General features: G+C 31.5%; 1 protein-coding gene across 1 annotated transcript in view; it reads left to right on the top strand.

Annotated features, from left to right (window-relative positions):
- The window catches only part of LOC139521463 (NBAS subunit of NRZ tethering complex-like), an 81,996-nt gene that overhangs the window by 34,601 nt on the left and 24,973 nt on the right, over positions 1 to 22,422 (top strand). Inside the window, exons 23-40 of the mRNA XM_071314938.1 lie at positions 1,540 to 1,614; positions 3,056 to 3,130; positions 5,673 to 5,802; positions 6,260 to 6,394; positions 11,189 to 11,362; positions 11,814 to 11,887; positions 12,616 to 12,675; positions 13,573 to 13,635; positions 13,923 to 13,986; positions 14,375 to 14,433; positions 15,265 to 15,367; positions 15,857 to 16,074; positions 17,637 to 17,749; positions 18,136 to 18,215; positions 19,385 to 19,480; positions 20,401 to 20,522; positions 20,929 to 21,016; positions 21,755 to 22,057. Of these exons, the coding sequence (XP_071171039.1) occupies positions 1,540 to 1,614; positions 3,056 to 3,130; positions 5,673 to 5,802; positions 6,260 to 6,394; positions 11,189 to 11,362; positions 11,814 to 11,887; positions 12,616 to 12,675; positions 13,573 to 13,635; positions 13,923 to 13,986; positions 14,375 to 14,433; positions 15,265 to 15,367; positions 15,857 to 16,074; positions 17,637 to 17,749; positions 18,136 to 18,215; positions 19,385 to 19,480; positions 20,401 to 20,522; positions 20,929 to 21,016; positions 21,755 to 22,057 (2,032 nt within the window). The remainder of the gene's footprint in view (positions 1 to 1,539; positions 1,615 to 3,055; positions 3,131 to 5,672; positions 5,803 to 6,259; positions 6,395 to 11,188; positions 11,363 to 11,813; positions 11,888 to 12,615; positions 12,676 to 13,572; positions 13,636 to 13,922; positions 13,987 to 14,374; positions 14,434 to 15,264; positions 15,368 to 15,856; positions 16,075 to 17,636; positions 17,750 to 18,135; positions 18,216 to 19,384; positions 19,481 to 20,400; positions 20,523 to 20,928; positions 21,017 to 21,754; positions 22,058 to 22,422) is intronic.

The following is a 22,422-nucleotide window of genomic DNA, read 5'->3' as shown; positions in this document are numbered from 1 at the left end:
TCACTTGGCGTCCGGCGTCCGTCGTCCGTCGTCTGTCGTCGTCCGGCGTCGTTAACTTTTACAAAAATCTTCTCCTCTGAAACTACTGGGCCAAATTTAACCAAACTTGGCCATAATCATTATTGGGGTATCTAGTTTAAAAAATGTGTCCGGTGACCCGGCCAACCAACCAAGATGGCCGCCATGGCTAAAAATAGAACATAGGGGTAAAATGCAGTTTTTGGATTATAACTCAAAAACCAAAGCATTTAGAGCAAATCTGACAGGAGTAATATTGTTCATCAGGTCAAGATCTATCTGCCCTGAAATTTTCAGATGAATCGGACATTCCGTTGTTGGGTTGCTGCCCCTGAAATTGTAATTTTAAGGAAATTTTGCTGTTTTTGGTTATTATCTTGAATATTATTATAGATAGAGATACACTTTAAACAGCAATAATGTTCAGCAAAGTAAGATGTACAAATAAGTCAACATGACCAAAATGGTCAGTTGACCACTTTAGGAGTTATTGCCCTTTATAGTCAATTTTTAACCATTTTTCGTAAATCTTAGTAATCTTTTAGAAAAATCTTCTCCTCTGAAACTACTGGGCCAAATTTAACCAAACTTAGCCATAATCATCATTGGGGTATCTAGTTAAAAAAATGTGTTCGGTAACTCGACCAACAAACCAAGATGGCCGCCATGGCTAAAAATAGAACATGGGGTAAAATGCAGTTTTTGGCTTATAACTCAAAAACCAAAGCATTAAGAGCAAATCTGACAGGAAGTAAAATTGTTGATCAGGTCACGATCTATCTGCCCAGGAATTTTCAGATGAATCGGATAATCGGTTGTTAGGTTGCTGCCCCTGAATTGGTAATTTTGAGGAAATTTTGCTGTTTTTTTGTTATTATCTTGAATATTATTATAGATAGAGATAAACTGTAAACAGCAATAATGTACAGCAAAGTAAGAACTAAAAATAAGTCAGTATGACCAAAATAATCAATTGACCCCCTAAGGAGTTATTGCCCTTCATAGTCAATTTTTAACAATTTTCTTAAAATTTGAAGATTTTCAATAACATTTTCCACAGAAAGTACTGTTATAGATAGAGATAATTGTAAGCAGCAACAATGTTTAGTAAAGTAAGATCTACAAACACATCACCATCACCAAAACACAATTTTGTCATAAATCCATTTGTGTCCATTGTTTAATATTCACATAGACCAAGGTGAGCGACACAGGCTCTTTAGAGCCTCTAGTTCAGAATTGTCAGATATGTGGGTAAGCATTTTTTTTTTGTCTAGATTATTTTTTATGCGGACAGAATTGACAAAATCAACATTCAAAAGAATGATCAATGAATAACATACATCTTTAATAGATATAAAAATGTATGAACCAAATCTTACATGGGTTTATAATTTAGTTTCCAGCACTATTAAAAGTTCCTTTGGATCAGTCTAAACTTCCAAAAACTTATTATTTGAGTTGGAGTAAATCAGAATCAAAGACATGTACAGTAATATTATTGTTCTTTCTATTATTTAGGAATGATAAATCAGTTATTCCCTGGGAAGAAGACAGATGGAGAGAAAAAGATTGGAGTGAGGAAGATTTTTGCAGGTAAAAAAATAAAAGATGGTTACAGACAACATTGTACTCCTTACATGAAAATTAAGCTGTTGTTAATTAGGGATTACATTTTAGGTTTGTTTTTAATATTGCTGATATTTAACATACAGTTAACTCTCGTTGTCTCGAAGTGGTTGACTCGAAATTTAGGATGAGTCAAAGTTTTCACGTGTTCCCGAACTTTGTTCCATATAAATGTATGTAATTCGACTACAGATGAGTCGAAATTGGATGAGTTGAAATTTTGGTTGAGTCTAACTAAATTTACGGTCCCAAGGTTAACAAAAGCATTCAAAATTCATTATCTATCTCGAACTAATACACATATGTCAAAACATGACCTCCGGGATTCAAATGGATCGAAGAGTTAATCTGACAATACACATGTAATTAAATTTCCAGTCACTGACCACTGTATTAATTTATGACATGCTATTTCCACTGTGTTTACCTAAGAAATTGTATAAATAATAAGTGATACATTGTTAAAATTCATAAAAAAAGTATTTAAAATGTTTACAAAACAATCAATTGTGATTTATACTAATGAGCTTGGGTGTGTATAAAGTGAAGATTATGACCTCTGTAAATAATCAACCAAAAACTACTGAATCGGCGTCTTTAATCTTGTTATATTTTCTTTTGAAAAGAAAGGGTGAGATTAAACAAAATGAAGAGAAATCTAACATTTTTTAAATTTCATGTATCAGAGAATAAATAATTTTTGTCACCGACCTGAATAACGAAACTATTGAATGGAAATTAATCTGTCGAAAAAAAGCCATAGAAAAAAATTGTAACTGAAACAATAGAATAAGTAAATATAATGTTATTATAATAAAGAAAGACCATGACATTTAAATACATCGATCTGATACCAGAATATTTATCCCCTTCCCATATTCACCCGGATTTATTTTAGTTTAACCAAGTTAAGCAAGAGTTGTGTCCCTTGGTTTGTCAAATTGCCGGTTTTCGTTTGAGTCGAACTATGTGTATCTCGAAATATTTCTCTGGTCCGACTGACTTCGAGATAACGAGAGTCGACTGTATATAATTTTGAATTTTAATTCAAATAAACATTCAGTAATACATTAAAAGTAGACAGATACTACAAAAGCGTAAATTTGGAAATGAGGTGTATCATTGGACCTTCATTCAAAGCAGTCTAAATTTTCCTAACTTAGCATTCACCTGCCACTTTATAATAAAGTTTAAAAGCACATTTTGTACTTCATTTTTAGTTATACAGTTTAACTTTTCTTTCAATGACAACCTTTACAGCACAACTATTTTAATTAGGGTTGTACTGAGTGAACCATGCAATTTTGTTTTATAATTATAAATAGACAAAAGGTATCTTCAACTTATTACATGGAGGGAGTTATTGAAAGATGGTTATTTAATTCAATTTAATAATGATATTTTTCAGAACTATCATAGAACCAGTTTTACCAGATCTTGGAGGTTTCTTGTATGAGGAAAATCAAGGCCTCAGAGAATTCAGGTTTGTTTATTGCTCTATAACACTAGCCAAAACATTTTTTGAGCGAACTTTACTATTTGTATTTAATAGAAAGTTGTTTTTAAATAGTCATTTCGACTATTGTTATACTACAGAAACTTTTCTTTTAGTGTTTTGTCAGTTGTCATTTTATGCATACACTTTTGTAAAGGAGTAGGACCAGTAAGGACCGATTTTGGCCCCAAATTTCAGGTTCATCTGACGAAAGATTTTGACCACTTTTTAAACACTTAAGTGTCTATTTCATTTGAATCAATTAGTTTATGTAGAAAATTTTAACTGATTTAGTCATTAAAAAACGATCCAATTCAAGCTCTAATAGGAAAAATCTACCAAATTTGCTGAAAAATGTCATTTATCAGATGGTTTTTGTCAAAAATGAAAGTGGCCGCATCCGTTTTCATCCTCAACCTTTATATATGTTATGTATTATCATCAAATACAACTAACATTTTAATATTAAGGATGAACACGAATGCGGCCACTTTCGTTTTACACGAAAACCGTCTAAAATTCAACTAAAATGCTAGAATAGTGAAGATTTCAGTAATTTAGCATGACTTAACAGTGCTAGTACCCGATATATGTGCATTGTATTGTCAAAAACAGGCCATTTTTATGTAGCAGAAGCATTCTACTGTCCAATAAATAACTAAAAGTTTACATTTTAACAATTTTGTAAAACTGCTATATTTTTGGGCCAAAAAGAGGTCTTACTGGACCTGCTCCTTTATAAATTGTTCACTCATCCATGAATGAATGTGTTGTTCATACATTTGTTGAATTTTCTATATTTGAATTCATTGAATAGTTGTTCTATAATAACTTTAAATTTTGAAATTTTTGCTATGTTTTTATTATTGTGAAAATGAAAATTTTGAAGAGATGTCTGTCACAAAAATGAAAACTCACATTTTAAATATTGATAGCATTGTTTGTATGCAGTATATCCTGATATTGTAACAATTATATGGGGATGAAGTCCCCAATTATGGTAGAAAAATCAATAAAAAAAATAAAAAAAAAAAAAATTAAGGAAAATTTCCTGATTTTTTCATTCTACTAATGAACTCAAAATCGTTAACTTTTTTTTTCAGATCTACTTCCGTTTCCGGTCTTGTTTGCATCGTTTGCATGAGACTTTGAATAAAATGTATATATATATCAACATATCAACAAATAAAGGAAGGAATTCAACACCCAATCATTTTTAACCGGATTTTTGTGACAAAAATGCCGGTTATTGATTTGGGGATGTACGCGGGCGGGCGGTCGGGCGGGCGGGCGGTCGGTCGGTCGGGCGGGCGGGAATCAAATGTTGTCCGTGCATTAACTCATGAACCATTCAACCAAAGCTTTTAAAATTTTAATATGTTGTTACTGACAACTAAATGAAGGTCAAGTTCAATAATGGCGATTTTGACTTTTACCGTTCAGGAGTTATGGTTCTTGAAAGATTGAAAAATGGAGTTTACAGTCGTGTCATTGCATTTACGCATGAACTGTTCTACCTAAGCTTCCCAAATTTTAATATGTTGTTACTGATGACAAAATGGAGGTCAAATTCAATAATGGCGATTTTGACTTTTACCGTTCAGGAGTTATGGTTCTTGAAAGATTGAAAAATGGAGTTTCCACTTGTGTCCGTGCATTTACGCATGAACTGTTCTACCTAAGCTTCCCAAATTTTAATATGTTGTTACTGATGACAAAATGGAGGTCAAGTTCAATAATGACGATTTTGACTTTTACCGTTCAGGAGTTATGGTTCTTGAAAGATTGAAAAATGGTGTTTCCAGTCGTGTCCGTGCATTTTCTCATGAACCATTCAACCAAAGCTTTTGAAATTTTTATATGTTGTTACTGATGGCAAATTAAAAGTCAAGTTCAATTATGACGATTTTGACTTTTACTGTTCAGGAGTTATGGTTCTTGAAAGATTGTGAAATGGCGTTTCCATTCACGTTGTTGCATTTACTCATGAACCATTCAATCTAAGCTTTTCAAATTTTAAGATGTTGATACTGATGACAAAATGGAGGTCAAATTTGATATTGACGATTTCCACTTTCACCATTCATCAGTAATGGTTCTTGTGATATTGCCAGGACACAAATAAATATTAATAAATCCGGTTTGCTGTCGTTGTGACAGCCTCTTGTTAATAATTGTTTGATATGAAAACATTTCCTGAATAACAGCGTTTCTTTGTTTACCATAAATATAACGTCATAACTTTAATAACATCACAACTAAATCCCTAACAACAGAACCAATATCGGAAACATTACGGTATTTCCGTTTTTTTTTACAACATCAACATGTTTGAATTAAAAAAAAATAATACAGACTTCGTCCCCATTCACAGGTAATGCCTGCCTCATATTACTCTGTTTTCTGTCGATTGTTTAACAATCACAATAATAAATACATGCAATTCTGAATTTACAGCACTAGGCAGACAGACTGCTACCATTGAATATTCAAGGCAGTAATAATTTGAACTTACTTTTTTTCCCTATAGAATGGCTAACCCTAACACTGATGATCTTTCTAAGTGGTACGGTTTCAGAGCCTGTGAGATTGAGAGGTTATCACGACAAGTAGACTTATCAGTAGAGTTAGTCAAACTGGCCACAGAGAGAGGAGTGGAGGTGGGTATTTCATTATACAGTTTCCTATTATTAACTATTCAATATAGAAACAATAATAAAATATCTGATACTGTGTGGATTCATTTATTTTCTTTAGTACCAATTTATGTGGATTGAAGAAAACTTACACTTTTGTGGACATTTAATTTTGTGGTTCTGCCAAAGTCTGCATACAAGCCTATTGAAAGTTTGTAATCGTTGAATATTTAAATTTCATTGTTCACCTGTACCCACGAAATACACAAAAATTGGTACTCAACAAATAATAATGAATCCACAATAACAGAAACAAGCTGATGTATTTGTTAACTAGAATAACATTAGATGATATGCATTAAATAGAAACAGTGATAACTTACTTGATGTTCTTCTTTCTTCAACAAATAAAAGAGCAAAATAAATAAAACATAAATTGATAATTTTTATAGATAATAATGTGAATACTAAATTTTTAAAGGGTTTATCAGAACTATTGGATAACTTAGTAACTATGGAGATGCTAGTGTATGACTGTTATGTGGATGAAAATCTTACCTTTGATGAACTACAAAAGATGGCAGATTATGATAAATTAGAACTAATTATGTCCAAGGTATGTTGTAGTTTTACAGGTAAAAGTAATTTGAATTCTGCTGTACAAAAAAAATATGATCTCTCGGATCTAATTTAAAAAAAAAAAAAAAGAATCTGACACAAATATGGTTTTGAGCATGTTAAAAAATTATATATAGTTGTAATACCAACTTATTTAAACAAACAAAAAAGGAAAACAACTACTGATAATTTTAATGGATCCAAAATACTTTTCTGGATCTATCTTAATCAGGAACGCTCAATGATGTATTTGAAAGCCAAGGATGTATAAGAGCAGAAACAGTTAAAGAGCTATACGTCAAAAATGTACATAAAAATATTTAAATCTGATGAAAAAAATATAGCATGCAATCTTTTGTTATGGTTTGAAATAGTGAGTGTAGATTGCTTTCAATACAATCTCAATAAAATAGGGATAAGGAGATAGAGCTGACAAAATGTTTTAAAAATAACTTGGACAACAAATAAATTTAGAACAGTAAGACCGACTATCATTTTATTATTTTTTATTCAGGCATCAACAGAAATGTAAACAAAGTGTCTACACAAATGACAGATATTATACATGTATATAATGTAATATTATTTTTTATTCAGGCATCAACAGAAATGTAAACAAAGTGTCTACACAAATGACAGATATTAGGCGAGTGATATCAGAGCCAAATTTACATTTTTAATGCACCTACCTAACACACGGCTAAATTATATATCACTGGAAAGCTAAGAATGTATACTTTCTAAATATCCCGGGTCGTCAAAAGAAATTATGGTGCATTTTTTTTTAATCGAGGTCAAAGGTCATGAGTGCAATTTCAATGCACGGATACTTCCAGTAGAAAAATCGAGTCAAAACAAATGCAAAAATGAAACAATTTTATAGGAATGCTGTATTACTGTTGGGAAAATATACTTCTATCATAGTATTAATTAATTTTGGTTGATTTTAACGGTAACGCATGTTACGTAACGTTTTCTCTCGGAGTCTTTGAAAATCAACCATTAAGTTACACAAATGGATCTGTAGTCGCCCTTGCATTATCTAAATCTTATAATACCTCCATATCATTTGATTGCACGTATTTACAAACATATATCTGCAAATTTGATATAAATAATCCCAAACAAAATATTTGAAGCAAGGGGAAAATATAACATATGACGTATTTTTAATTGTTTAGAAAGTCCCATGATGAGCTGTACATTAAAATTGAGGAAGCGTATGGTCTCCTGTTAGTTTGAAAGCCTACCAACCGCTTCAAGATCAGACAACCGTAGGGCGGATTATTTTTTATTATTGTAGTGCAATATGTTGAGCCTGGATCATACCGCAATTTCATTTACATCACTAAATCAGATATGATAAGAGTACTAACTAACATTACTTAAATGAGTAAAGTCCTACTTGTATATTTATATCAACAAATTGACAATTTTTAGTCGGCCGCCGTGTATCTTGAGATATCTTATTAATCAAACAACACTTGACAAAGGAGTTTGTACTTTTTTAAATTTCGCTAGTGATGACCTTCGGCTACTTTGGTACTACGTATTACATTTTTATATCTTGTTTCACCGCTTCAACCAGAGGACAAGGTTATCCTAATATTGAACCTTTTATTTGGCTTTCTTATGTTAAAATCCGGTTAGCGTATAACCTAAACGATCGAAACGTCGGACCAATGGGATATAGGACCATTTAGGTGTCGGAATAATATTGCAATATCGGATTATTATAGCTTCATTTTAACTTGTAATCTCATCATTCTTATCGATCAAAATATCCATACAAAGACAACTTCCTTGGCATGGGCATATACCAGTACAGCAGAGGTTTTGCTCAAAGCGGACACAAGATCTACTATATACAGATTGAATTAAAAAATGGAAATGGACATGAGGGATTAGTCAAAGAGACACCAACCCGTTCAAAAAGCAGGAAACGGCCGAAGACCACCAATGGGTCATCACTTCAGCAAGAAACTCCCGAACCCGGAGGCGTTCTTCAGCTGGCCCCTAAACAAAAATGTACTAGTTTGAAATGATAATGGACGTCACACTAAGCTTCAAAATACACTCAAGAAATTAAAACAAAAAATCATACAAAAATAAGAAAGGCCAGAGGCTCCTGACTTGGGACAGGCGCAAAATTGCGGCGGGGTTAAACATGTTTTTGCAATCTCAACCACCCCCCCCCCCCCATACGTGAACAGATCAAATCTTTTAGAAAGTTGGATAACATCATACCGGACCGATGTTGCCTTTTAACCAACCAAAGTCATACGGAGAACTTTTATTGTTTCTGTAGTTAGGTCGACATTGTCTTGGATAAAATTTTGACCCCCAGAAGAAAAATAATGCCATGTAGAATGTATGCCCCATTTTCAATTTTTCTAATCTGTTGATCAGTCAAACTTGTTAATAGTTATCAAAGGTGTGTCCATAAATACGGTGCATTTGTAATGCTAAATCTAAATGAAAAAGAGTTAAAAAGAATAAGAAAAAATTATAGAGCTACTGTATACAATATTGGATGTACCTTGGCCTTGTTAAGGCTGTATACATACATGTACATTGTAACTATAAATTGACCATATATTTTTAGTATTTGTTGAAGCTGATAATATGTTATGTAGTTTTCCCGGCGGCGATCCTCGGGCATAAATTAAGCCCGGTTAACTGATCAAGTAATTAAAGTTGTTAACCAGAATACTTCATTGTGTACTAGAGCACGTCATCTTTAATCGTCGAAATGTTAGTAAAAGCTGTTTTATGTTCAGAATAAAATAGCTCTTTTCTTTCCGACTTCAAATTTTGAAGCAAATATTTAGCGATGCAAGCTCGATGGTATAAAGATTTAATAGTAAAATTATCATGAGTTATTTTGTAAATCAGATCATTACGTCCACTTGTATTTTTGTCCATCTGATGAGTTAAGCCTTTTTCAACTGATTTTTATAGTTCGTTCTTATGATGTACAGTTATACCACTGTCCCAGGTTGGGGGAGGGTTGGGATCCCGCTAACATGTTTAACCCCGCAACATTATTTATGTATGTGCCTGTCCCAAGTCAGGAGTCTGTAATTCAGTGGTTGTCGTTTGTTTATGTGTTACATAGTTGTTTTTCGTTCATTTTTTTTTACATAAATAAGGCTGTTAGTTTTCTCGTTTGAATTGTTTTACATTGTCTTATCGGGGCGTTTATAGCTGAATATGCGGTATGGGCTTTGCTCATTGTTGAAGACCGTACGGTGACCTATAGTTGTTAATGTTTGTGTCATTTTGGTCTTTTGTGGATAGTTGTCACATTGTCAATGATACCACATCTTCTTTTTTTATATATTGTAGGAGATATATGTATTAACACTCAATAAAACTTGAGTTTGCTACTCAGAGGATACCTTATGAAGTTGTGTAACTTGCTTATAGGCTTTATACATTTGCAAAATATACAAACAGACAAATCAGAATGAGTTGTAGATCTACTGCCCTCATTGATATATGAGAAGAGACTGGTCGATAGAATTGGTACATGTAGTACAAAGTCTTTGTACAGACAAAACAGAAGATGATAGGTTGTACTTACTTTTGAAATATTCATAGCAACTCTTATGATATTTTGTATTTTCAAATGGGATTTTTTCATTTTTTTCATATTCATCGACCAGTCTTCTGTAAACTTCATCTTTTCGTTTTCCCACTGCTGCAATACAACTGTATCTTCATTTAAGTGTTTAACTACATAGTTTCTATGTAGTAAATACATGACAGACTATGCATCTGTGTCAATCAATGGATAGTTTTTGCTCTTTAGCATAGGAAGGGTTTCATTGTGAACTGGACTGTGAAAATTTGACACGACTCGGAAGATTTTCTACAATTTTCCGATACGATTCCTTATTTAGAAATGGGTAATTTCTACAGAACTCAAAAACTATGTTTTACTTTGATTTGATCTTAATTTCGGACGATTTTATATCTATTTAAGCTACACTGAAGTTCAAGATAGAAATAGAACCGTTTAAATATGATTTATCGTACTCTAATAGCACTATTAGTACACGGAAATTGACTAATATATTCAGTAAAAAAACGATAACGAAATAGATAAGGGATTCCGGAAACTATAGTGATGTTACCCAACATCATAAAATTACAGAAATTCGTGATTTTAAGAACTTTTGAGATAAAGTCTTGATCTTGAATGAAAAAACGATAACTGATGAGTGATTTGGTGTGTTCTAAAACGGATAGAGTGCAAAAGCATTTAATAAAATATTTAATTGTAGATCCGAAAAGGTCAGGATTAAGAAAATTTTCGTACAAAATGTAAAATATTTAGAAGGAATGCAAAAGCATGCGGAGTTATAGTTGTAAATATTGTTTTTCATTATTTTAAGAATCTAATTCACTTAATTATTCTGTCTAAAAGAAGAGATACGACTAATTTCTTTTGCTTGAAAAACATGTCGTAATTTTATAATTTTCAACTAATTTCTGAAATAAACGTCAATTTTACAAAAACTGCACCGTACGATTTTGTGACGACCGGGCAAAAATCAAAGTTAAATCATTATTCTTTCATTTAAAAAAGAAATTAGCCGTGTGTTAGGTGGGTGCATTAAAGTCCTTAACTAGACGTCTTTTTCAAATATTACACTCGCCTATATTATACATGTATATTATTGTAATATTATTTTTTATTCAGGCATCAACAGAAATGTACACAAAGTGTTTACACAAATGACAGATATTATACATGTATATTATTGTAATATTATTTTTTATTCAGGCATCAACAGAAATGTACACAAAGTGTCTACACAAATGGCTAGTACCTTTCCTTCAGCAGTGTGAACACAGACAGCCAGGGACCTTTACTTCACTACTAAGAGATTACATAGTCACTAAAGCTAAGACAGATCTTACACTACCAACTAAAATATTTGAAGCATCAAAAGCCACTGTGAGTTTTTTTAGAAGTAATTCTTAAATTAGATTTAAATATTGTAAAGATTGAATTGATAATTTTAAGACAATAATAGTAGACTGTATTTTCATTCCCTAGTCCTCATCATTAACTTGGATATTTATAATGAATTGTTACAAAGCTGAGACATTTTCACAGAGTGGTTAAGCTTTTGAGGTTTAAAGTGTAACAATGTTTCACATATTTGGAAGCCTATAAGACCTTGTGTGATTTGCTTCATCAAGTAAAGTATCCAAATTTTAACATATTTAAATTCTTTGAAAATTCAGTTCTTAAAAAACATTTAAAATGCTCAAACGTTTTTTTTTTTATTAATTAATAGAAATAGCAATGGTCATTTTTAATTTGGATATGTTATTTGTGTTCCTCTTTTATAAGCCAATTTGAGATAATTTATGTAAGAATACATTATCTTATTCATTTGCAGCAAAAAAGACCTATAATATCAAGTCAGGATGATGTCATGTCCATGGCCCTAGAAGCTCTATATGTTTGTGGCAGGTATGTTGTACACCTTTTTTTATTTTAAATATTTATCTAAAATATATGTGTATTACCAATATATATTTTTATTAAGATATTGAATGATCTATGTAAGAAAACTGTTAGCTCTTTCTTTATACAGATATTAGCAATACATGTACCACTGTTTCACACCTGATGTTGCAGATAGTGAGATCTTTTTATGCTCCATTTATGGGCATTATGTTTTCTGGTCTGTGCGTCTATTCGTTCGTCCATTCGTTCGTCTGTCTTTCCAGCTTCTGGTTAAAGTTTTTGGTCAAGGTAGTTTTTGATGAAGTTGAAGACCAATCAACTTGAAACTTAGTACACATGTTCCCTATGATATGATCTTTCTAATTTTTTAATGCCAAATTAGAGTTTTTAACCTATTTTCACGGTCCACTGAACATAGAAAATGATAATGCGGTAGGGGCAACCGTGTACTAGGCACACCTTCTTGTTTAAAGTAATTCTTTTCATTAAGACTTCTGTTTGTTTAAAAAAGTATATGACAATTTTCACATGCATCCCTCTATATTTGAAACTAGTGTACAAAGAGGATCTGAAAACATTTCTAGTTTGACAGTATTGTTTTATCTTTTTCAGTTTATGTCATTTTAATGTTTAATTGCTTGAACTAATTTGTTCTGTTAAAAATGAAAATTTCAAGTTTGTTATGCAGATGAAGTTCATACAAATATATAATTTGTTATTTTATTTTGTAGGGATGATCAATTAGATTTAGCTTTAGAAATTTTTCAATGTCTTCCACAGAAAGGATATGGGTAAGGTTACCAAAATGGCTATTTTCTTGTTCTCAAATAATTTTACAATGCAAATTTCACAGATAATAATCTCTTAGTTTCATTTAAATCCAGTAATGATTGTAGCAGTCATTGACAAAAAGTGATAGACTGTTGTGATCACTGTATGGGAGCTACCATTTGATTTTTATGGGGGGGCTAGGATGAAATTTGAAAAAAATAGGCAGGACAGGAGTTTTAAGTAAAAAAAAAGGCAGGATGAGACGCTTGCAAAAAAAAAAGTCAGGACGACAATTTAGGTAAAAAAAAGTCGGGATAAACTAAAAAAAAAAGGCAGGACAGAACAGAGTGAAAAATAAAAAGGCAGGACAGAACAGAGTGAAAAATAAAAAGGCAGGACAGAGATTACAGCTAAAAAAAATGCAGGACATCATCCTAGCCCCCCCCTAAAAATCAAATAGTAGCTCCCTAATACACTATTCGTTGGCTTTAGTGGATATGTATTGAATTGATTAATTACATACATATGTAAACCCAACTAGTACAGTTTATGACATTGCAGAAGAATGATATAACAGTTGAACTCAGTTATGTCGTTAAATTCACTTCTCAAAATATTTCATTATTGTGACTTAATGCAAAGGACTGTTCAATAAAACCATACATGGTACCCAGAGAAGGCTTTTTGAAATCTCTACTAGAAGTTGTGTCAAAGACTTTAGTAAACTGAAAATTAAAGTGAAATTCTAAATCTGCCTTTATTGGATGTTACCCCATTTTTGTCAGTATCATATATGTTTTAATGGAACAATCCTGATATTTTTCGTTTTATTGCTAAAAAATTGCTGAAGATATTTTTTTTTTGTAACACCTTTGATATTTTTGTTTTGATGCATTATCTTGAAAACATTTTTACAGGAAAGAAACAAAAGAATCAATAAGACTGCACAAGGAAATAGACAAGCTGGAAAGACATTTGGGGTAATTTTGCCTAAATACAGTACAATGATCTGTTATTACATTTTTTAAAAAGTACTCGCATCAATCTTCAAATGAGGATAGAATTATGTAAGGATATATTGATTGCCTACAAAGTAACATGAAAATAATATTTTTAAATTGGTTAAGAAAATTCAATTAATAGCATGTTTATAACTTGAAGTATGACAAAAAAATGTGTAAATTTTTTTTTTACCCATGTTGATAACAACAAAACTGTCTCCAATCATTTTCAATTTCAGAACATGATCGTTTGTTTTGTTTTTCAGTGCATTAAAGATTTTACATGAACAGGATGTTAAGAAACCTCTACATTATATCCTAGAAACAGAGGTATTGTGTAAATTTGTTTGAATAAGATTTTTTGATATTTTGTAAATCAATTTTTTAGAGTGATATTTTTTTTTGCATTTTTACTTCAATGTTTCCACTTACCTGCTTCTTAAGCTATTTGCAATTCTGCTTTTCCGTCCCCATACATTTGTTATGTTTCATTAGAGTATAAATTGTAATAACTCCAGTTATTTCCCTTTAAACACTGCTTCAAACCATTGGGCACATGTCCTTATTTTTTTCCTCATTGCTGTTACTTTGGTTTTCTTATGATTTTATTTTTGCAATTTTCTTACTTTGTTCATATAATCTTGAATCTAGTAATTTTGTTTGTCTGACCAGTGGGTTTGTTTTGTATAAATTTTTCCAACGTTTTTGTTTATTACAGAAAGATGCAGACGATGCCAAGATGTTAATGATAAGGTTGACAAGAGCTGCTGGCAAAAGGTAAAATAATTCTTATAGAGTTGTCTGAAGAAACTACCTAATTTTTACTATACTAACTTTCAGACTTACCGTATATGTGAATAATGTCTGTTTAATGAGTTGATTAATATTTTTTACATTGGTGTTCTCAACCTATCACCTGGAAAAAATCAAACACTATATAAAAAACCTCATCAAGGCTTATGATTGTGTATGCCAAATGAAGTTTTGGTCTACAAAAGACCCTAAGTTACGCTTGAATAAAAAATGTATAAAGGTCAAATCAAGTATGAATGTGAAGAGTATTGACGACTCAAAAGTCTGAAGGAAAGTTTTATGCCAAATACAGCTCAGTAATTTGTTCCTAGGGTAGATAATCCTTAGTATTTTGAAAAATACAAATTTTTGTAAACAGTTAAAATTTCTGAATATGTCCATATCAATGATAGGTCATGTCAACACAGAAGTGTATATGATATTCTTTAATATGTTTGTCAGGAAACTTCAGTCTTAAATTTTTATAGCATGGCATATGTCCTTGAAAAAATCATACCTTCATACTTTTTAGAAAACAGACACAGCGATAATATTTTATAATTTGATTCAGTGCATGCAAAGCTTTTCTGGCTTTATCAGGTACAATCTTATACAAATGTATATACCAAAATTGATGTATAAAAATTTGAATACATTAGTAAATAGATGGAACCTCAAATTTGAAATTACAGATCTTAATTTTCATTAAGTCAAAATGTATTCATATTCTGAAACGTAAAATTCCTTTTAATTGATAGCTTGAATTATGTTTGTGTAGTTTTCTGAAATTTTTATTTTTGATTTTATGATTGACAGAAGTGAACCATTATCAGAAATTGCATGGAGAAAGTTACATGATGATGTGATACAGTTACAAAATCAGGTGTACAGATGTCTGTCGTCTGGTCTGTGTCATGAAGTAGGTGAATGGTATAGTTTCTATAAGTTGTTAGGGTGAACTTTTACTATTGATTATTAAATATATATTTTCTTCATTATTTACATTTATTAAAACAGAATTTGTGTAAAGTATTTTGTTTTTCAAAGATATTTACCTTGGATTACCATCATGACATTTTTTAAAGCATAGTAATAATTTTGAAATGGTTTGTCGGGCTGTTCAATATAGTTTTTATAAGAGTTCTTCGACTGTCTTTTGTGGATAGTTGTCTCATTGGCAATCATACCACATTTTCTTTTTTTATATTAGCTGCTCAATATTGAGAAATCTTTTAAAAATATGATATAATTTCAAAAGAAAACATCCTCGTGTTTGCCATAAAAAAATATAATTGAAACCCTTAAATCTTGACTTAACAATTTTTTTATTAGGTTGTTTCAAACGATGCTTTATAAAAGAAACATTAACTCTGAATTTGTAATTTAAAAGCGCCACCTTCTTTTTCAGATATTCACTGAAAGCTTGCTGTGTTCTGGCAGAAGAGAGAGCATAACTTTAGCAGGCGAGTACATAGAAAGAAGTAATAATGAGAGTCTTCCTACTCAATCTTACACAAAGAATTTAAAGGTGTCATATAAACGAGCCATACAGCTAGTCATCTCATCAGCACAGGAGTATTTTGATTCTTCTACAGATATGAAAGATCCATGCATAGATCTTGCCAGGTAAATTTTACAATTGTTCATATATATAACACCAGTGACCTCAGAGTTGTCTTACTTGTTCATCTAAAGCAATCACTGGCCTTCCAACATTGAGGTTACAAGTTCAAACCCTATGATTGACTAGGATTGATAATTTTCCTGTCAAAGGTCAATGTTCTCTTCAAGCACTCTGGTCTCTTCAAGCACTCTGGTCTCTTCTTCCAATAAAAGATGGCTGCCATGATATAGCTGATTGTGCTAACAGTTGTGTTAAACTTCAACAATCAATCAATCATATACTAAACAAATTTTGATCTCACTAAATATTAAAAGATCTTCTACCTTTGATTTCATCATAGTTTTTATGCCCCACTTAAGATAGTAGAGGGGCATTATGTTTTCTGGTCTGTGCATCCGTCCATTTGCTGTTCTTTCGTTCGTCTGTTCGTCCTTTCGTCCCGCTTCAGGTTAAAGTTTTTGGTCAAGGTAGTTTTTGATGAACTTAAAGTCCAATCAACTTGAAACTTAATATACATGTGCCCAAGATATGATCTTTCTAATTTTAATGCCAAATTAGAGTTTTGACCTCAATTTCATCGTCCACTGAACATAGAAAATGATAGTGCAAGTTTCAGGTTAAAGTTTTTGGTCAAGGTAGTTTTTGATAAAGTTGAAGTCCAATCAACTTGAAACTTAATATACATGTTCCCTATGATATGATCTTTCAAATTTAAATGCCAAATTAGAGTTTTTAACCCAATTACACGGTCCACTAAACATAGAAAATGATAGTGCGAGTGGGGCATCCATGTACTATGGACACATTCTTGTTTTTGTATAATTTTAAACTAAACAAAACTGTTGAAAGAAATAGTGCATAATTTGATTTGATTTTGCCATTGATTCGGTGTGTTATAATTTCAAGGGTAATGATAACTGGGAGATACTTGATTTATTAAAGAATTACACAATACAATTAACACAAATAAGTTGTGTTTATAGTGAGGACAGAACACATTTATCTACTTTTAAGTTCAAATGTTGGCTACATGTATCTCAATTTTTAACCACCAAAGATAGATTTGTTTACTGTGTATCTATTAATTTTTCTGAATTCTAATTTTGCATGAATGATAGGAAAAAATAGTTTTTCTGTGGATATATGATTTTGTGGTTTTACAAAAGTCTGCATACAAGCCTCTAGAAAATATGTTGGTCATTAAAACATTTGCATTTCTGTTTTACTGGTACAGACGAAAGCCACAAAAATTGGAATCTCACTAAGGGACGACATCAAAAGATCGATGTAGGATAAAAACCTTAAATCAAATAGTTTGGGGGTGGGGGGTTAAAATTCTGCAAGTTTTATATCTCTAAAATCAATTTTTACATACATCCCTATTTGTAAATTTTTTTTTCCCAAATTAAGTTAAAAGGGGGGTGGGGGTCAGTGAAAAAACTATGTGAATTAAGTTTTTTATCCTACATTGAACTTTTGATGTCGTCCCTAACAATAATGAATCCACAATACATTTTTTGTAATTTAAAAGAATATTTCTAAATCGAAATATTTTGTATTGCAGGATATGCTTAAATTTGATAAGAGACACACCTACTTTGATACAAGAAGAACTGGATTTGATAAACTCTCTTGCTATGTTGGACGATTTTGGTGTATCAATTATACCAGCACAAGGTAATTGATAATAGATAATGGTTTGTCAATGATATACAGACAAATTACTATACATATGGTCGTAAATAAAAAGCAGAAGATCCTTATCCGTATTCAAGTGACTTGGTCTAAGATCATCATCAAAGATACTAAATCTAGATTTGCAAATGACAACATTACTGTTTGAAATCATAACAGAAAATATAGTTCTTAATAAAGGTAAACAGAAAAATATGTCATCATTTTCACTTAATTGAAGCTCATTTTTTTAAAAGATTTTTTTGAAAGATTTTCAAATGAGAAGCATCTGTTCTAAATTGAATTCTATTATATCAATCATATAATATACAATGACAGTGTGATTGCACTAAATTCTGTTTTAAAGAGTTTTGTTATATTTATTGTAGTGAGACAGACTAAAGATAGAATAGAATTGATTGAGAAATGTCTCAGCACCAAAGATACATCATACAAACAACAGAAAAAGGTATGTTTGCAATGATATTTTCTTGTATCACTATGAAATTTGATTCATATGACAAGGAATGGTTATTTTGGTACAAAATCATTCAATATTGTAGATTCATTATTATCTATGGAGTACTTTTTGATGGATTTCATTGGGATAGATGAACCATGAATTAATGTATTCAACGAAGTACCAATTTCCTATTACCTGGCCTTGGGGTTATAAAACTTTCGAGCACGATTTTTGTACTCGAGAATCAACCAATCAAAATACAGGATTTTTTTGTTTCGAGCATGATTTTTGTGCTCTGAGCACTGAGCAAAGTTTGATGATTTCAACCCCAGCCTCACGGTCATAAAACTTTCGAGCATGATTTTTGTACTCAGACTTAAAAATCAACCAATCAAATTGCTGGATTTCATGTTTAGAGCATGATTTTTGTGCTCCGAGCACTGAGCAAACTTTTGAAAAACCACAAAATCAAATACTTTCAACCAATGTAAGTTTGTACCAATGAAAAAATATAATCCTCAGTATTTGATATAATGACTTAATTAAACAGTATTTGAAAATGGGCTACACTAAAATGTGCTGTAGCAGCAACATTACTTTATCGGGAGAAAATTAATTTGAAAGGATTCAGCTTAAGCTGTTTATCTGTTTGATAACATATTGTTGGGTTGTTGGCTAATTAACCCTTTGTATAATTTACATATTTTAACTATAAACATCCAAAAGTAATTTAATAAATAAGTTAAGAGTACATATTTATACTTTGATAATAAACAAAGAGTCAGATGTAACATTTATTTATATGATAAAAATACAGCAATAAAGATGTATAGAGGAACGTCTCCATCTTATTTACAGTCGATTGCATTGAGTGTGTAGGTAAAGATAATATCTTTTGTTAGCTTGCTTGCTAGCTGAACGGTGAAGTCATTATTAGATTAGGTAATCAACCCTCATTTAAGATAGACTATTCCAACAGATAACCGATCTGTCTGTCTGTAAGACTAGACTACTTCCAAAAGAGGGTAATATACCTTACCCTTAATACTCACTTACAAGCAAGCTAACCAAAAATATTACCTTTACTTACACACTCAATGCAATCGGCTGTAAATTATTTGTTCTGCTTTATGTTAAATACTTGAGTATATGCTTGAATTTATATTTATTTTCAGTTAATGCGATTAAGTCATTTGCTGAAAATAGAGAAAGGAAACAACAGTTTGAGGGAAGGAAAAGTTCTCCATTTGATAGCTAGAGGTGCAGTTAAGGTATTTATTATATACTTAGTAGTAAATACAGATAAATGGTATGTGTAATACAATCAATGGCAAGCGTGCTGTATCAGCCACCCGTGATGATATCGATATCAGCACAGTTGCAAAAGCCTCATCACACCTTTAATCTGTATGACGTCACGTCATCGATTGCAGTCACTGTTGCAAAGGCTTTATCAAATCCCTTATCTGTATGACGTCATTTCAAACCTCCTTATCTGTATGACGTCATGTTACATAAAACACATCTACTTGAGGTATATGTATATAATAAAGTGTATATGATATGGCTTTTTCAATATCACACACCATATAACAGAACAGAGCTCTTGGGATTATATTGGTGTCTCGAGATGATACGGATGCGATATTGAAAAAGCAATATGATATTCTCTAGTTATAACGCCTTTAACTTAGGATATTTTACAATGTTACTTTTATCATCACACACATTATGTTTTGAAATGATAAGTTTTCCCATCACATCAATATTGTAGTAGGATATTTTTATTGTTACCATGAAAAAAGTAAAATAACCCAAACTTGAAAATTGCCATGCTTAGTTTAAACATATTTATTTATAGTGGATTGGGAAACAAGTTTTTGCTTACACATCCACTTAAAGTATTTGTTTAGATGATTAATAATTGTGAAGCATTAAAGTTTCATTAAGAGAATAAAATGGTTACATAAAACAAAGAAAAAAAGGAATAGCATTTTTGCAAGAGCATAAAACAGCTCACGCAACAAATTTTGCAAAGAATTGTAACCCTTAAAATTTTTGTCACACACTAAAACCTCAATGGTGATGTTCAAAGTTGGCATTTATGAAAACTTTACATTACTATCTAGACCCAGACTTTACATTTAAAGCTTAAAAACATTATACTGTACTTTTTATTGGGATATTTCAGGCTCATGATTGTAGTTTTGCCTATGAAGTATGCCAGGATTTAATTGAAAGAATGCATGGTCCAGTGTGGGATGTCTGTGTAGATCTAGCCAGCTTTGAAGATTTTAAAGACATATCAGCCAAGTTAGTTTAATATATGTTGTGTTAAAAGTGGCACCATGCCCTGATAATGTAAAGGTAAACTTCCATTCAATAATTCAGGACTTTTATTTTAGTTTGTTTTGTTACTTTCCAGAGAGGATGTTCACATTTGTTTCGCATTTCCATCTATCTTGGACTTAATTTATATGAAACCTATTTTAATTGGTAACAGCTATTCAGAGGAATGCATGTGAATTTTACAAGCTGATTTACTTGATTCTGCTAGAGTTATGACCTTTGCAAATTTAGAAATAATGCATGTCAATATTGCATGCTGATTTACTAGATTTTGCTAGAGTTATGGCCCTTTGTAACTTTTTAAATTGAAAATAACTGTCATTTAATACAGTTTAGTGGCAAAAATAACTGAATTTCATTTCCTTTTTAGGGCAGATTTGTTGTCATTTTCATTAGCATACTGTCCAGCAGATATGATAGAACCAATACTACAGGCCAAGGCTGTCCTAGAAACTCAGGTACTATAATAATTCCCTTGCCTCTTTCAAGCAAAGGAATACAAGTTTTACAAAGTGGTTACTCAGCTACTGTTTTGGTATTTTAAAACACATTGAAGATTTGTGCAGCATTGAATTTCAGATGTTGAATCATATTTTACTACTTGAAACTTTGTAGATGTATAATCCTTGCATTTAAGCTTCAGGGTATATTTTTTTGTGTTTACAAAAACCATACTTCAATTTAAAATAGAGAAATGTAGATGGTGAAAATATTTTCAATTATTAACATAGTTTTTCTTTTAAAAAAATATGTTCTTGCAAAATTTAGTACGAGTATCCAACTTCAGGAAGGAATTATTTCTATGTGCTATTTAGTTAAATTTTGATTATGATCCATAACTCTACAAAAGTGTGGACAGTTGTTAGATAAAGGGGAATAAATGTATACTCATTTGACTTAGGTAAGATGTATATCTTAAAGGGGGTAGGAAGGGATGTCATCTGGAAAAGGTAAATAGTGAATATCATAACTCTGAAAAACTAAACTATTCATTCCTTGGATTTTGAAAAATCAATCATTACAGCAGTGTCCTGATGAGTGTTATTTTAGAATTCCTATAGAATAAATGCCCAATCATAAATGTCCCGAAAATTGACCTTCAACCCCTACTTTTATGGTGAAAGTTGTATAAGTATATTTGCCTTAGACTGAGATGCAGTCTGATAAATTATTTCAATATCTTGTATTTATTGTAGATGTTATACAGCACTATTCACACTGACATGGAAGTTGATGACAAATCATCTGAGAGGGCGCCACTGTCAGCAACGGCTGCTCTGCAGCATACAACAGAGATTCTGTCCTCAACAACTAAGACCACAAAAGCTGTGTTGTCAACAGTTGCAGATACAAAATGGTGGCAAAAAACAATTAAATCATTGAAACAACCAACCAGACGACAAGTTTCTGAGACAGTTGTCTATGATAATGACAAGTTTGAGAAGCAAGGATGTCATCCATTTTATGAAGAATTTATTACATCAAGTCATCCTGATTATGTAAGTTTTTGGATCTTAGCAGTATTTAAGACTTAATATTATTTTACATAGAATCATAATTTTTTGGCCAGCTTATAGTATAGTAATGTTTGGCTAGTGAGCAAGTGGGCAGTGAAAGTGGGTTCCTAATTTGTGATAAAATAAGAAATATTACTGTCATGGCCATATGAAAATGATAACAAATCTATGGCTCACATGATCTTTCCTTAACTTAGATTGCTTATTCACATTTTTCATGCCAGTGGTAGTAAATTGATAAGAACGATGCTTTTAATATGTAGATGGATTTGTTTCTACTTTAAACTTATCAAATAAATAAATATTTTTTTCTCTCAGACATGTCAAGCTTTTGAATTTAGAGATTT

Source organism: Mytilus edulis, chromosome 4, assembly GCF_963676685.1.
Source record: "Mytilus edulis chromosome 4, xbMytEdul2.2, whole genome shotgun sequence".
NCBI lineage: Eukaryota > Metazoa > Mollusca > Bivalvia > Mytilida > Mytilidae > Mytilus > Mytilus edulis.
Note: the sequence above shows the minus strand (reverse complement) of the source record. Positions and strands in the feature narration are given on the sequence as shown.